The 15,972-nt window shown below is 50.4% G+C and overlaps 1 protein-coding gene and 1 long non-coding RNA gene across 3 annotated transcripts; one reads left to right on the top strand and one right to left on the bottom strand.

Moving 5' to 3' along the window:
* The first annotated feature begins 6 nt into the window (after nt 1-6).
* LOC123030971 lies at nt 7-6,162 on the top strand. Of its 2 annotated transcripts, none has more exons than XR_006416201.1 (4): nt 7-232; nt 1,106-1,233; nt 1,346-1,418; nt 5,033-6,162. It is a non-coding gene; the product is annotated as an uncharacterized LOC123030971 (long non-coding RNA). The 2 variants fall into 2 exon arrangements; XR_006416200.1 differs by having other exon boundaries at nt 882-1,233.
* Nucleotides 6,163-8,973: 2,811 nt separating this feature from the next.
* On the bottom strand, nt 8,974-10,241 carry LOC123030970 (transcription factor HES-5-like). The gene is made up of 3 exons (XM_044445328.1): nt 10,176-10,241; nt 9,640-9,820; nt 8,974-9,206 (listed from the first exon to the last, which is right to left on the bottom strand). Exons 1-3 carry the CDS (start codon nt 10,239-10,241, stop codon nt 8,974-8,976), a joined length of 480 nt encoding a protein of 159 aa, XP_044301263.1.
* Nucleotides 10,242-15,972: the final 5,731 nt, after the last annotated feature.

Here is a 15,972-nt window from a genome sequence, read left to right as displayed (position 1 = left end):
CTCGGCTGGCCCCTTCCGCCCCGAGGCTGCCCTGCGAGGCGGGGGGCTGCCGGGCAAGTAAGAGGCGAGCGCTTTTGCCCCACTTCCTGCAGGGGAAGCCGCTGCCCAAGCTGGAAAAGTACCTGGCAGGGAGAGCGCTTCCAGCGCAGCGCAGCGGAAAGAGGAAACGGATGACGCAAAGGAGAGCCGAGGGGGCGCTGAGGCAGGGCGGGGAGGGCGACCCGCCGCAAAGGTGAGTGTTCTGCGCGCTGCTGCCGCTGGAAATGCCGGGATAAGGGTCATACTTTCTAGAGGAGCCCGGAAAGCTCGCCCGAGGCGGGGGGACCTGGTGCCGCCTCTTGGATCTGCCGCCCGGGGGGCCAACGTGGATGGGCCCCTGTTTGGGAGGTCCCGTAGCTTCAGCCTCGGACAGGACAGCCCTTCCAAGAGAAGACTCCCCTCCGCAAAAGCGGACGACCCTGTTAACCTGAGCCCCAGGATGACGCCTCCTTTCCCCGAGCGAGCCCTTCGCCCCGAGTGCCTCCATCCCTGGTCTGTGCGCCCGATCGAAAGCAGAGGGGCTTCTTTTGAGGAAGGGGCTGCCTCCTTTCCCAGAGAAGCGATCTCCCCACTTCCTTCCCGAGCTGGAGCTCGGGAGGAGGGGTCTGCGGATCCCCCCTCCCCAGGCGCGTCCCGGCAAGCGGGGCGCACGCGTCCCTGGCGCTGCAAGGGCATTGGAAGGGGCTTTCCAGCAGGAGGCAGCAGCGCGCCCTGAGTTTGGGGTCCAGTCCGCGGAGGGGGCGGTGAACCCCTCAGGGCCCCGGAAAATGATCGAGGCGGGTGGCAGGTGAGGCCCGGCGGCTGTCCAGGCCCTCTCACGCCTGTCCTCGTTTTAATCAAAGGGGCTGCATCCGCCCTGCCTTCCCAGCCCGTCCTGAAGAGAGAAGTCACAGCTCGAGGCTGCAGGCCGGCGTTTCCTTGCCGGGGAGGAAGGCTTGGAAAGTTTTGGAGCTGGAAGATGGAGAGCCAGGCTGGAGGAGCTCCCGGCTCATAGACACGCGCTTGGATCGCCACGTGTGGCGTTTCCATGGCCACGTGCCCCACGACTTTGTTCTCTGTCTCACAGCAGGCCTGAGTTGGACAGTCTGGCCGAAGAGACCATGCGAAGGAGGCAGATCTGTTCGAGGATGCCAAAGGCACCTGGTGAAGAGAGGTCCTGTGTAGGATTGGCAAATTTGTGACCAGAAACTTGAGGTAACTTTTGAGCATGTCAAAAGTTATTCCACTCCTCAGGAAAGCTCTTTTTGTAAAGTAGGCTTGCTGGAAAGCCTTCCTCTGAGCATGTGTGGTGTATTTTCCTTTGCAGGGAAGGCGGAATACTTGCATCCAGAGACTGGCTCGTGGCATTAATCCTGCAATTCTTATACACTTACCTGAGAGTGAGTACCATTGAATTAAAGGCTTGCTTCTTCTGGTTAGACAATTACAGGGTTGCATTGTGGGTGGAAAAAAGCCCTCATTTCCTTATGAGGCTCTCCACTGTGAGTTGGTTACAAAGAATGAAGATCACCTACAAACCAAAGCAAGACTAGAAGAGGCAGATGAGCACCAGAGAACAAGTAATTCTTGCTTCGCAGTTTTATTAGCAAGGGACCCAAATAGGAGAGCCAGATTAGACATGAAAGACAGGGCGATGTAGTGGTTAGAGTCCTGGGAACTCAGGGAGGTCGTGGGGGACTTTGGATCAGCTCCTGACTCTCATTCCTCACAGGGTTGTTGTGAGGATAAAATGGAGAGGAGGAAGATGCTGTGGTTCTTTGCAGGAAGAAAAGATGGCTTTTAAATACAGGAAATATATAGCAAGGAGCAATTTGTCGATCGTTTACCTGATCACAAAGCAAAAAGAAAGTGTGGCTGAAGGAAGTGGAATATTTATCCCTTTGGTGGCTTCCCTCCTTAAAGCCCCTTCCCAGAATTGTTTCCTCCCACTCTTCTTGGCACTGAAAGCGTCTACTGAAGGATGTGGTAAGTAGCGGAATCTGAGCCTCTTCAGGTTCTTTGAATTCCACCTGGAAACTTGTCTCAACTCATTTCATATCAGATTGCAAGCTTTGGAGAGGGGAGTTTGCAGGAAAATGCACGCATATTTCAGTGTGGATTTTCCAAATGCATGCCTCCGTCGTGCATAGTTTTTACATGTGTGGGTCGTCCCCAAAGATTCAAGTAAAAATCATGCCTATTTAGTAAAAGCAGAAAGCAATGCCTCTTTCCAAGGGTGGACGTGTTTAGCAAGGGGCGAATCAGCAAGTCAATTGGTCAGAGATAGAAACATAGAGACAAAGCAAGTCAGAAAATGCCTCCTGGGCCATCTAGTCTGACCCCCAGCTCCAGCCAGCTCTGCTCGTGTAATCCCCTGCCTGTGGCTGTCCAAACTTTCCTTGAACACCCTCACTGATGGGGTCTCAACCACCTCCCATGGAAGCCCATTTCATATCCTAGGGCTCCCAGCTGTCGGGAAATCCAACCTGAAGCCTCGTGCCTTGAGCTTTGCCTCACTGGAACACATCCTGCCCTTCACTGCAGGGAAAAACAGGTCAATCTCTTCCACATGACCTCCCCTCACATACCACGAAGTCACTACAAGATCCCCTCAGAGTCCCCTCTTCTCCAGGCTGAAAAGACCCAGCTCCCTCAGCCTCCTTCCCAGCCTGGCTACCATTCTTGTGACCATAGGTCTCCAAATTTAATCTCAAATTGGCCTTTTTCTAAACTCTGTTTGTTTGTTTATTTAGTAGCTTTTTATCCTGCCTTTTTTCTTCTCTAAAGAACTCAGCTTACATTATTCTTCTCCTCCTGCTCTCGGTCTTGCCCCCACAACAACAACCCTGTGAGGTAGGTCGGGCTGAGATTCTGTGGCTGGCCCAAAGTCACCCAGCTGGTTCCATGACCAAGCAGGGACTAGAAGCTAAATCCCCTGAATCTCCATCACTCTCTCTTAACCACTATATCACACTGTCTCTCAGTTGCAAGATTATTCTTCGAGCAGGCATTATTGAAAGCACCCAAATGTGTAATTTCTCAATTGAACAAAACATAAAGATGCAGATTTTTCTAGCCAGCATCAGATCAGCGATCTATACACCTCATTCACAAATATGCTCACATTCTCAGCTCTGGTTCTTCCATCAGATGACCCAAAATGGAACGCCCAGGCTGACACACTAATTTTAGGAGCATTCAGATATCCCAGGTTCAGAAATATGGACTTTAACCTCTGTGGTCAAGGGAGTTTTCAGGATGTGTAGTCACAGGTCGAGAATGAGCAGGACTAGTTTTCTCAGCATCCCCACATACTCCCAGGGTGCAAACAGGAACTGCAACTTTGGGGCAGAGGAATTGTAACTCTTCCCACCCACGTGCTCCTTTCCATGTGAAAACCAAGTGCAAAGATAACTGGTGCTCTCAGTCTCATTCCTCAAGAAGAGGAGAACCACGTTGCGCTCCCATTTGGAGGTGTAATTTCATGCTAATAAGAAAGGGAGATTTAAAGTACGCAGAAGACTTTCTATTTTGAAGTGTGGGAGAAATGGCAGGTATATATTCAAGGTGCTGGCGATGACCTAGATGGCTTGGGTCCTGGAAACCTGAAGGAGCGCCTTCTCCCCATGTGCCTGCCTGCCCCTTGAGATCTGAGGTGAAGGTCCTGCTACAGGAGCCCTCCTTGAAGGAGATTGGAGCCAGTGTGGTGTAGTGGTTAAGGGCATGGGACTGGGACTCAGGGGATCTGGGTTCGAGTCCCCGCTCAGCCATGGAGCCAGCTGGGTGACTTTGGGCCAGTCACAGACTCTCAGCCCAGCCTACCTCACAGGGTTGTTGTTGTGGGGATAAGATGGAGGAGGAGAATGATGTCAGCTGCCTTGAGCCCTTTGTAGGAGAAAGGCAGGATATCAATCAATCAATTAATAAAACTGGGAGGGAGAGGACCCGGAGGAGGGCCTTCTCTGTGGTGACACCCCGACTATGGAATATGCTCCCCAGAGAGGTTCACCTGGCACCAATGTGATTTTCTTTACAGCGTCAGGCAAAATCCTTTTTATTTTCCCATTGTTTTCATATTTAATTGATCGCAACTGGGGTTTTAGTATATTAATGGTCAGATACTGTGGGGTTGTTTTATTCTACTTTTTTATTGTAAGCCACCCCGAGACATTCTGTAGGGGATGGGATAGAAAAGCTTTTAATAAACAACCAATAAATAAATAAAAATACAAAATACTTAAAATATTCCTTTTTCTTCCCCTGCTCCCGTAAAGGTAGCAACATCATTTCCCAGAAGCAGCAATACCAGAATGCACCACTCCATGGTTCCAAAAGTCCTCTTTTTAGCAACCGTTTTCCTAAAAGTCATGTGAGGCCACAATGAAGCAAGATCTCCTTCTCTTGGCTGGTGGAATACTCAATTTCACAATATCCTACTAAATTACCAGGATCTGCAGGATAGGACAGCTGCTCTGACTTGCTCTCGGTTAAATTTCAGCTTCAAGCTGTCTGTTGGCTATTAGTGGGGAAGTACTTGTTTCTGTGGGGATTTCCAAGCTCTGTTCGAGATAATGACTTGATAATTTGCAAGAACTGGGTGTCCCAAGACAGCCACATTTCTGGGTGCAGAACCAGCTTCCAGTATGTGGGAGCCTGCATAAATCATTCTTTATACAATTTATAAAGCACAATTATAAATTGTATAAAGGGACCCTGTATAAATTGTTCTTTCTTCCCCCAATTATGGAGATTTCTGTCCTGTTTCCATATTAAACCTTCCCTGTTTGTTTGTTTGTTTTGAATAAACAGACACTGCACTGTTTCAGTATCACTGAATGTTTCCTTACAAAATAGGGACCGGTGCATGTAATTTATTTGCAGAGGCCTGGAAATTTAGACCCCTTTTCATGAGACTGTTTGCCAACTTGCAACCCCCCCTCCACTACCACCACCACCACCGTACACTCTGGATTAGTTTACAATGAGTTCAAGGGTTTCTTTTGTTCTTTTTCAGTGCTTTGGCGGTTCCAGGTCATACGCTTGCTGGACTGGCATGTCAGGGCCAGGAGTCAGGGAGAATGCGAGCCAAACTCAGGCAGTGGCAAGCTGTGGCAGGAGTGGAGGCTGAGGTTTCGTCAGGAACAGATGAGTGCAAAATACGTGACTTTCAAATGAGTTAGGGGGTCCTGGCTCATTCAGATGGAAAGGTGTTGGACCTCCGGCCCACCAAGGGTCTCCATCTTTCTGGGTGGCTCTACCCTTCCACTCAACAGCCCTCACTCTTGGGCTTTTTCCTGTCTTTGCGCAGCTTTCCCGCATTCTAGAAGTGGAAATTCCTTCCCCAAAAGCTTAAGCCATAGGTAGCCTTGAGCTAAGCTGTGTTGGAAGTTCTGGCACTTTCTCCCCTTCTGCCTCACCCTTGGGAGCGTTTCTCAAGTTGAATTTAGCCCTTGAATTAGGCTATGGTTAGGTCTGAGATCTGGCTAGCAGGTGTCTGCAGCTGAAGCATGTGGCCCTGGCGTGATGGAGGTCTCTTGAGGCCTTCATCTTGGAAGACACTCATTCCTGGGGTCACCCTAAATTGGAGATGACTTGACAGCAAAGAACCAGGTGTCTATCTCAGAATTAGACACTAGAGGGCTGCATTGGACTGGTTTTCAAGCAAGGCAGCTTTTGCCCCGACTGATTTGGGACCACCCATGCGGGTTAGAGGCCCAGACTCAAGGGGGACTACAGGAACTGGTGGCCTGGATTCGCTTTTGCAAAGGAGAGCTTGGGATGCTTTGGTGCCATCACCGTGCTGATGTTTTAGAAAGTGAAACCTAGAGGGAAGGTCCAGTGGAAGGCAGTGGTCTGGCTTACGAAGGGATTCTTGCTGCGCATCTTGCAGCTCCTCTGCTCCTTTGCCCCCCCCCCACTCCCCAAAGCCATCTCCTGCTGAGATGGACCATCAGCCCCTCAGCTGAAGGACTGCCCACTCTGACTGGAGGCTGCCAAGCAATGTTTTAGGCCAAAAGTGTGGAACCAATGGCTCTCCAGTGGTTGTTGGACTCCAGATCCCATCATGGATTCTGGCTCTCCCATCATTTATGTTATTAATTTTATTATTTTATTTATTTTTGGATTTATATCCTGCCTTTCTCCTACAAAGGGCTCAAGGCAGCTGACATCATTCTCCTCCTCCATCTTATCCCCACAACAACTACCCTGTGAGGTAGGTTGGGCTGAGAGTCTGTGCCTGGCCCAAAGTCACCCAGGTGGCTCCATGGCTGAGCGGGGACTAGAACCCAGGTCGTCTGAGTCCCAGTCCCATGCTCTTCACCGCTACACCACACTGGCTCTCCATGGGCCATGCTGCAAGAGGCTGATGGAAGCTGGAGTCCTGAGGCGAATGGAAGCTGGAGCTGATGGGGGTTCCTCAACCCATTCCAAAAAGCCGTCACCTGCACCATTTTCCAAACAGGAGCCAGTTGGGCACTAGAACTGAAGCTCGTTGGGAACTGCCACCAGCCAGTCATGCGGTTCTTTGCCGTCGGCACTCCTCCCCTTCCACCGCTAATCAGCTGGTTGCTCCTGCCTTCTTCTGTAGCCCAACTCACAGCAGATAGCCTTGACCAAAGCAAGTCTCAAGGCAAAGTTTGGGCACCCCATGAAAGAGAACGAGAGAGAGGGATGGAAAGCCATGCCTGTGATGGGGAGGGCGGAGGCAGCCGGTGGTCCCGGGGCTGGGCAGTGAAGAGCGCTGCAGGAAGCCCAGGGATGCAGGCAGGGGCGTCTTCCCCTCCCTGCTTGGAGAAGCCAAGGATGGAAGCCCTGACCTTCTGTGCTGCCACAGGAACAGCCCCCACCCTCTTCTTCTCTAATGGGAAGGGTAGATTCCTCATGGTGCCAGTTTGGGTGACTGAACTGGGGAACTCTGTGGTGGAGCTGCAGCCTGCTTAGGGTGGCTTCCTGGTCCAAGCTGGGCAGGGACTCGGGAGATCTGGGTTCGAGTCCCCGCTCAGCCATGGAGTTTACTGGATGGCGCTGAGCTAGTCTGAGGCTGTCAGCTTACCTCACCGGGGTTTTGTGAATGCCGGTTTGGCAAAGTGGTCAAAAGTGATCAGATGCTGCCCCGGGACACTCAGGCAGGCTGGGTTCTAGTCCCAGCCCAACCCACCTCACAGGGCTGTTGTATGGATCTGATGGAAAAGAGGGGAAGAACTGTAGAAGCTGCCTGGGCCAAGAGGTAGGGCAGCATCTCTTCTTTTTATTATTTCTTTTTTAATTTAAAACTTTTCTAGACCATTTAACAAAACAAAATATAAAATAAAACACAGCATCCTAAATATCCAACTGACAAAACCTCAGTTAAAACGATCAGATCTTAAAGCATTGGGAAAATAAAAAAGTTTTAGCGTGGTGCCGAAAAGAATAAAGTGATGGTGCCAGGCAAACCTCTCTGGGGAGTGAATTCCACAATTGGGGGGTTGCTGCAGAGAAGGGCCTTCTTCAGGTAGCCACCCTCCCAATCTCCTTCAGGGAGGCCCAGAGAAGGGCCTCTGCCCCAGATCTTAAGGGGCAGGCAGGCACCTGTGGAAGGAGACGCTCCTTCAGGGATTTCAGTGCAATTATCACTAAATGCTGATCAACAAAGGACAATAGCAGTGAAGTTTCAGCAGGCCTGCCAGGACCCCAAATATTGCTGAACTAGGAAAGAAAAATATTTGCAGGGGGACAAAGCAGGGAAGGAACTGAGCAACCTAGTGGGGACGTGTCACTGAGTATGTGAGAGGGGTGACAGTGAGGGGAAAGGGTAGAAAGGGTGTTGCTTTTTCTCTGTCTGCAGCCCCCAAGAGGACCACTCTGCAAGATTTTATTGCAAGAAGGAGGGGAGAAAACGTCAAGGCATAATCCTAGGCATGTTTAGACAGTGAAAGGGGCCAGCAACTCCCAGTATTCTGGCCGTCAGGGTTTCTTAGCTTGCCTAGTCTGACCTGCAAAAAGATAGCAAGGGAGAGGGAAGGAAATCCATGCCCAGGATGTGCCAGCATCAGCTGTAGATCATGGTAGGCATGCCAGGGGTGGAGCTGGTTAGAGCCGGGGGTCAGACTAGATGTCCGGGAGGCCCCTTCTGACTCGCTCTGATTCCCTGTGTCCCTTCACCACCCCGAGTGCAGTAAAGTAAGTCCATACAGTTGCACAAGAAATGTTTATTTTGCTCCCCTTCAAAGCATGTCATACGAAAGGCATACACAGTATGTACGTTAAGATCCTGGTGGCCCAGGAGAACAGGAAAAGAGATGCCACCCGTCCCGGATGGCTGCGTTCCCCGAACACGAGGAAACATTCGCTATTTCAATGAAACACAACACCAGAAAGAACACGCCTTCTTTCTCCCCAAATGTATGACATCAAAGCATGTGGATTGCTCATCAGGCAATCCTTTTGTCTTTAATATAAAGTAATGGGGCATTGTTTCCCTAAGAAACAGTACTGAGGGTGGGGGAGATCCGTGAAATGTCACAGCAATTTAACAGCCTTCTCTAAAACATCGAGGCTTTGAGGTCCTTCAGCCAGATGAATATCAAAGTCCAGAGACTATAAGCCGACATCTTTTTTTTAAATGGCTGCTGCAGCTTCTGGCAGCATCAAGCTCTGAACATCTCTCTACACTCCGACAACCTACATATTGCTGTTCACACACACTTTATCTTCATTGTGAAGGTACAAGCCCCTCCCCGGATAGGAACTGGGGTGTGTCGCTTTCGCCAATCAAAGCACATCCCAAATAGCACTCTCCGGACTTCACGAGTCCAACGTTTTCCATTCTCCCCACCCTCCCACCCTGAGAATAAATACTTTTAAAAGTGGGGGAATGACATTCCCTACAAAGAAGAGGAACAGGGCTGAGTGGCTGATGGAGGACCAGCCCTTCCTCTGGAATGGAAGTCCATTGGCCATTTTTCAGGCTGTCTACCAGGGCCTCCACAGGGTATGGACGTTCTTGGAAGAGGCGTGCTTCCTCGCCGAAGGAGAGCCGGTTGCTTCAGCAGTGAGAAGCTGTTTCCTTTGGAAGTGGCTCAGCAGCTTGGCCTCGGTCTCACCGTGGACTTTGTGAAGAGACATGAACTGGAAGGCTTCCCGCAAGCACCTGGAGTATCCTTCTTTGAAGTCCACCTGAGTGTCTTGATGGGCCAGCCCTACCACTGGAGAAAGAGAAGGAAAACGAGGTGATGATTCCATGGCCCTGCTATGGCTCGGAACACCTTTCAAGCACTCCATCTCAGAGCGAGCGAAAACATGATCCAACCGCTCTGTGATCAGGATGGGGCCCCTGAAGGACACGAAGGGGATATTTCATGCCTGGAATGTGCAGAAGTACGCACCCGGGCATGAACACTTTGGAAAGCAACTGTGAGCAGCAGAAAGAACCTGCTCAGTGACCATGGAAAGTTGTCAGTTGAGGAAGAAACAGGAAAATTGGGCAGGGTGTTGGAATGATATCCTGGGGGAAGGGGGAACCTGTCCTATCAGGCATCTGAAATGGGGGGGGGGGGAACAACCAGACAAAAAGGTACACCCATCAGTCATCACCCTCAAAGCAAACTGAAGGCCTCCAGGCTGAATGGCTGTACCCACCTGTTGCCTGCAGCTGGCTTTGCTGTTTCAGATACTCCACTGTCATCTCCAGGATATCCGCTTTCTCCAGCTTGGAGTTCGGCTGGTGCCTCTGGAATTCTTTCTCCAGCAGGACCTTGAGCTGCTCGATGCTGTTGTTGATGCGGTCTCGGCGCATCTTCTCCACCACCGGCTTTCTAAGCTGCAAAGAGGAGGGGGAAAGGGGGGGTTCGCTTAGAAGACAATCCAACAGAGTCCTGCTTCCTTGGAGACGAGCTCCCGGCTGATCCGGGCCTGCTGACCACCTCCCTCAGGGGAAAGCTATCTCCACAGCAAACATCTCTCAGCATTCCCACTCTCTCTCACAACAGTCCCTGAAAAACCTAGGAACTTTGCTGGGATTCTGGGAATGCTCCACTGGAGATGTCCTTCTTCACACCACCCACCCACAGAACTGCAATTCCTAGCATTTTCTGGGGGAAGTGACCCCTAAACCCATTTAACCTGACGTGTCCATGCAGCTGCAGACGTTAAAACTTGCCCGTCCGGTTACTTACTTTGTTTTTCTCCTTCGGGGTGAGGAGAACGTTTTGGTCCATGAAGAGGATGCCGGAAGGGGTCATGCCTTTGCGGGCCACCGCGGGAGAGGCTGCGACGGAGCAGGGAGCTGAGATGGTGTGAATGTGTCCCCGGCTGCTGGCGCCCCTCTATTTATGCAGGCCGGCCTCTCCAAGGCGCTGTGGGTCCCTGCTTCCCTCCAGTTTCCCACACTCCGGAGCCAATCAGGAGGCGTCCGCAGACACAATAAGAGAAGCACGTCTTCTTGCATGCTCCATTGGCCATGAATAGCCGGGGAAGAATGCAATGGGATAATGACCTCTTTAAAAAAAATGAGCAGGTGGGAGTCTGGGCTATGTGGACGAGTGCAGCTAGGGATTACACACACACACACACACACACACACGCTGGGAGAGCTGGGAACCGACTGGCCTTCCACTCACCAAGGCCATGGAGCAGACCCATGGCACAGGGGCGGGCTGGGGGCGAGGGGGGGATGGCCAGCGGCAGCGGGAAAGAGCCTTCTCTGGGCTAAAGAGGACACACGTGCCCAAGCACAGACCCTCTACCTCTTGAACAAAGCCCTCGTCCTCACAGATGTAGCAAATTGCTGGCAGTCTTTATCCCCGTCGCTCGTAGAAAGTTAGCATGCCAGGAGCAGACTCCACTGCAACGGGGAATGTTTTTACATGTGTGTGTTTCTTTCATTTAGGGAAGAGCAGTTCAAGCATGTTAAGCAGAGGTGCCGCCTTAATGAGGACTAGGACATTGCAAAGCCTGGTTAACCTAGATGTCAGAGGACAGAAAGTGTTTCTGAGGTGAACTTGGACTGGGAAGACCCGAATTCAAACCCTGTTCTGTCATGGACTTCCCCAGATGCTCTTGAAGATGGTCTTTATCTCTCAGCCTGATGGGGTTCTTGGGAAGATAAAAAGCAGTTGGGGAAAGCTTTGTATGTCACCTTTGAGGAAAGTTGGGCTATGGCACCCACCTATGACACCCGTTGGTTGGAGCCGGGGGTCAGACTAGATGGCCCAGGAGACCCTTTCTGACTTGCTCTGTTTCTACACAGAGTCCTGTCATAACACATGACGCGTGCTTTTTGCCATGAAAGTGCTAGCGGCGTTTCCACCACATTTCCGTCCCTCCCCTCTTCGAGTCCTTGCACTGAGCATTCACGCCAACACAATCCATGCACGAACGCACACATTTTCCTGCAAAATGACCCAAACCCTGTGGGCGGGGCCTAGAAAGTGAATTGCATGTCTGAATTAGGGATTTGAACCCAGGTCCAGGCATGGCCCACGAGTGCTGTCCACCCACCAGTCTTGCTGGTGCACAGGATGTTACTCTGTGCAATGCACGACTCCGAGATCTGGTAGGAGAGAAGGTTACAGGTGACTCTTCCCTGGAATAGAATCCCTCTTCCTTCCTTCCTTCCTTCCTTCCTTCCTTCCTTCCTTCCTTCCTTCCTTCTCACTGTCCACAATTCTTTTAACCTCAAAAATCACACAGATATTGTGTGTGTGTGTGCGCACGCACACACATTTTACAACAGAATTCAAGGACAGTTCCCAGATCGATGTTCCCCCTTTTCTCACTTCCCCCACTGTGGAGCAGGAACTTTGCAATACTTAATATTTTGTAAAAACATCCGGATTTTGGTATGATTTTCTCGAAGCTTGTATGTATGGGGAAAGAAAAGAGGAGAAGGCAAAAATTACAGGTGTTTATATGTGATAAATCAATAGCAAGGGTACAGAACTTTATGCAGGAGGAAGGCACCTGCCACAAGGAGATAGCAGTGGGAGGAGAAGACGGAGAGAAAGTTAAAAAGGTCTGTGCACTTGCTTGTCTTACTGCTCTAGGGATGGGTGAGGCAGGCCCTTTCTGGACTGACCATTTTCCCATATGGGCACCCCCTCCCGTTCGTTCGATCTGCTGCACTTTAAAAACAGATCCCCCATGCAAAGGTGCGTTTTAATACATCCTGAAATAAATCATCTCTCTCAAAACCCATTTTAAACATGCATTTCAAAGCAGGTTCCCTCTCAAGACACACACCTCGAGCTCCAGAGTTTATTTACAGAGGATAGGAAAGTATTTTGCTATCAAGGGCCAACCCTCCACAGGACAAATCAGCCCTGACGGTGCAGAGAATCCAGAGCTGGACAAACCTGCCTACACATGGGTAGGGAGGGCTCTTTTCAGCATTTAGGGTTTGTCTGGAACCGCCCCGCAATCCTGCCCCTTCCACCCCATCCAGACACTTGTCGAAACCAGCACGGTGTCACAGCAGCGGATGGGCAAGACTCGAATTCAATTTCTGCCTTAACCATGAAGCTCATGGGGTGAGTCCACTCAAAGCAGAACCAGCCTCTCCCGCTGTCCTACCTCACAGGGTTGTTGTTGAGGATAAATGGATGCAGCCTGGGCCCTTCGGAGGAAGAACAGGATATCAGTGTGGTTGTAACAACCACAGCACCAACAACAACAGTGAGAAGAGACAATCTCTTGGTGACTATTGTAGGGATAATGGGACGGTTTCCTTCCGCTCTTCACTATTATTATTATTATTATTTTATTATTATAACATTTCTATGCCGCCCCTTGCCGAAGCCTCGGGGCGGCTTACAACACAATAAGATACATTGAAATACAATAGAACATAATAAATTACCAATAAATACAAAAATACAAAAAATACAAAATACTATGCCTTTCAGCCTTGTATAAAATATCCTGCAGTTAAGGTGCAATCCTATAGATTATGCCCCCGATGAGCAGAAACCCCTGAAAGTGGGGTGGCCTGAGCAGAGGTGCCCTTCCCTTCCCTTCCCTTCCCTTCCCTTCCCTTCCCTTCCCTTCCCTTCCCGTGATGCATTTCCACTAGATGGTCTTTTTTGCCCATCTTGTATCAGAGGTAAACTTCACTGTGCCAGCCTGCACAGTCCTCCTCTAAAGCAAGTCCTTTGGAGTTCAGAGCATAGTATGGATCAGGACCTTGGCACCCTCTGGATGTTTTTGGAACAACCCCCGTCATGACAGGATGGAGGAGAGGCCCAGATCCTCCACTGGGTACCCGTTTCCCACCTGTGCCATGTGGGATTGCAGAGGACAAAGATGCCTCGGGCCTCCTTTCCAAACGTCACCAGAAAACTATTTCATCTCTACCTAAAACAAACCAAAGAGGACAAATTCTGGAACGGTAAGCAAGCAGTCACAATAAAATCCTCACATTTCGGCCTGGTTTGTCAAGCCTCACACATCTTATCCAATCCCTCCTTGCAGACAAGGCCCACATTTCAACATCCCTTCTTTTCCGTGAGGGTTTGCTTATTTTGCAATTCCCCAAGGCTAACGTACGGACTTGCCGCTCGTGCCAGCATGAGAGTACGGACTTGCCACTCGTGCCAGCATCCCGGTTCAAGAGGGCTTTTGGGGTGGACGGAGAGAGAGAAAACCAATCCATCGCCATGAATTAACGCCTAGCAAAGCGAGCCCTGAGTATTCTCCTCCCGAAGGAAAATGTGTGTGTGTGTGTGAGAGAGAGAGAGAGAGAAAGCGCGCTTTGAAAGGCATCATTGCAGGTTGCTGCCAGATGTTGGCTTTTTTAAAAGCCGGCTCGCTGCACATTCTTTAGCATGCGCTTCTGGGCGCAGGCCTTTTCCCACTGAACACAAAGCCGCGCCAAGAACCGTGGCTAATGCTTTTTTTGTGGCCAGGCACACGCCCATTGTGGGGAGAATGAATATCATTAAGAAACGGTGTGGGAAACGCAGAGGATTGCAAACTTCCTCAGCCCTGGATGGCATAAGCTACTTAGCCATGTGGCCTGGTAGCTGAAAGCAGAGGGGCTAAGATTTGGGGGAGGTGGGACACGGGCAGCCATCTTAATGCGGTTCAGATCACTGGCTCAGCTCAGTGTCTTCGGCGCCAGGCATCCGAAATTCAGGCCGGGGCCCAATCCACCGCTCTCAGGGTCCCCAGCTATTCCTTTACACCTCTTCCCTCTGGTTCTCCCACGGACCGCAGGATGCCTTCCTGGGTTTTGTGCCTCTTTCCCATTCAGAATAGTCAGTATGCCTCTCCTAGGCTGGAATTACAGACCATGAGAGCTTTCAGCTAAAAATAGCTGAGTGTTTTGGTCCCATTCCGTTTGCTTTCAGCCTAACCTACCACGGAAATGTGCTCACCACAAGCTTCCCCAAAATTTGGCCCTCACATTGAAAGCAGTTCAACAGCTTCATTGCTTCAGGCAGCCCCGTTCCCCTCACTACAAAAGAGGGACTGTGCCACCCAATAAGAAGGCACAAACGTGCATAAATTTGCATCTGCTGATTTTGATGCATCGGTGCAAATTTAGAAATGGTTTCTATGGCTGAGAAGAAAATGCAATGCAAAGCAGTGACCAGGCAGCTTATGTGCTTGCTAAAATAGTCTTCGTGGGATTCGTTCTTCTTCACTGGATACAAACATAGAAACAGAGCGAGTCAGAAGGGGTTTCCCGGGTCATCTAGTCTGACCCCCGGCTAGATAGAAGATGCCCCATGGCAACTTTTTGAGTGAAAGGTGGGCAAAGTTTTGGTTTGCCCCAAATTTTCAGCCAAGCAAAGACCCATGCTCACAATGTTAACTTCTGCACATCTCTGAATCTTGAGTGCTTGGCTCAAAAACCACAAATGCAAACAAACATTTTGGGGCAAGGTGAATTTCCGTGCATTATACGTATGGATTAAAAATCTCAGACTGTTGAAGAAGCTTCTAGACATGTAGAGGATACCTAAAGGATCACCTTTTCCCCTATTTGCCCTCCCGCCCCCTGAGATTGGCAAACAGAGCACCTGGAGCAGGGCCTTCTCTGTGGTGGCGCCCCATCTATGGAATGCACTCCCCAGAGAGGTCCGCCTGGCGCCATCACTATATGTTTTTCGGCACCAGGTCAAGACCTTTTTATTTAACCAATATTTTATTGCGTTTTAATACTGAATTTTATTGTTGTATTTTACTAATTTGCAGCCAGAGTGGATTGTCAATTTATGTTGTAAGCCATCCAGAGACGCAAGTAATTGGACAGCATACAAACTTTATAAATAAATTTTAAAAAGAGGTGAATAAGAACACTGAAGAGGTCCATTAGGCGTGCTGGATCAGGGGCGGGTGAAGCAGAGTGGATTAAATGTGAATATACTTTCCCAAATGATACACACAAGAACAGGAAAAAACACAGAGACACCCTTTTAGGAGGACACACCAGGCATTGAAACATCAGGATTCTTAAAAACACATCTATGTGAAAGAGCTGTGCAGCAGCTCGATTGCTAGTTCGTTCCCCTCTCTTGGGACCCCCCCCCCCCCACGCTTCCTGCTCCTGCCCCATTGCCCGTTTAATCGGGCTCCCCCTTCCCCCGCCCCGCACATGCCTGTCAGCCACAGGCAGATGTGCGGCTGAGGCCCCCGGCCTGTGAGTGTGGAGTTGGTATGAGTTTCCCACGCTGCGTCCCTATTGAAGGCATTGAAGGCAGGGGAGAAAGGAAGTGTGCCAATCTACACACTGTGTCACAAATGTTATTTGACTTTCCTTTGTGCCCCAGCGGTGGGAGCACTACTTGGGGTGGGCCATCTGCATAGCATTTGGAGTCTGTGGCCAGGCAAGAGGCGTTGGGCCAACGCTTTCCAGCCTGGCAGAGGCATGCTAGGGAGGCAATTCCTTTCTCTCTCAAGGGCTTAACATCTGGCTGAAGGGGAGAAGAAAGAGAGAGAGAGAGAGAGAGAGAGAGAGAGAGAGAGAGAGAG

This window comes from Varanus komodoensis, unplaced genomic scaffold, assembly GCF_004798865.1.
Source record: "Varanus komodoensis strain SLA01 unplaced genomic scaffold, ASM479886v1 scaffold48, whole genome shotgun sequence".
NCBI classification, from domain to species: Eukaryota; Metazoa; Chordata; class Lepidosauria; order Squamata; family Varanidae; genus Varanus; species Varanus komodoensis.
Note: the sequence above shows the minus strand (reverse complement) of the source record. Positions and strands in the feature narration are given on the sequence as shown.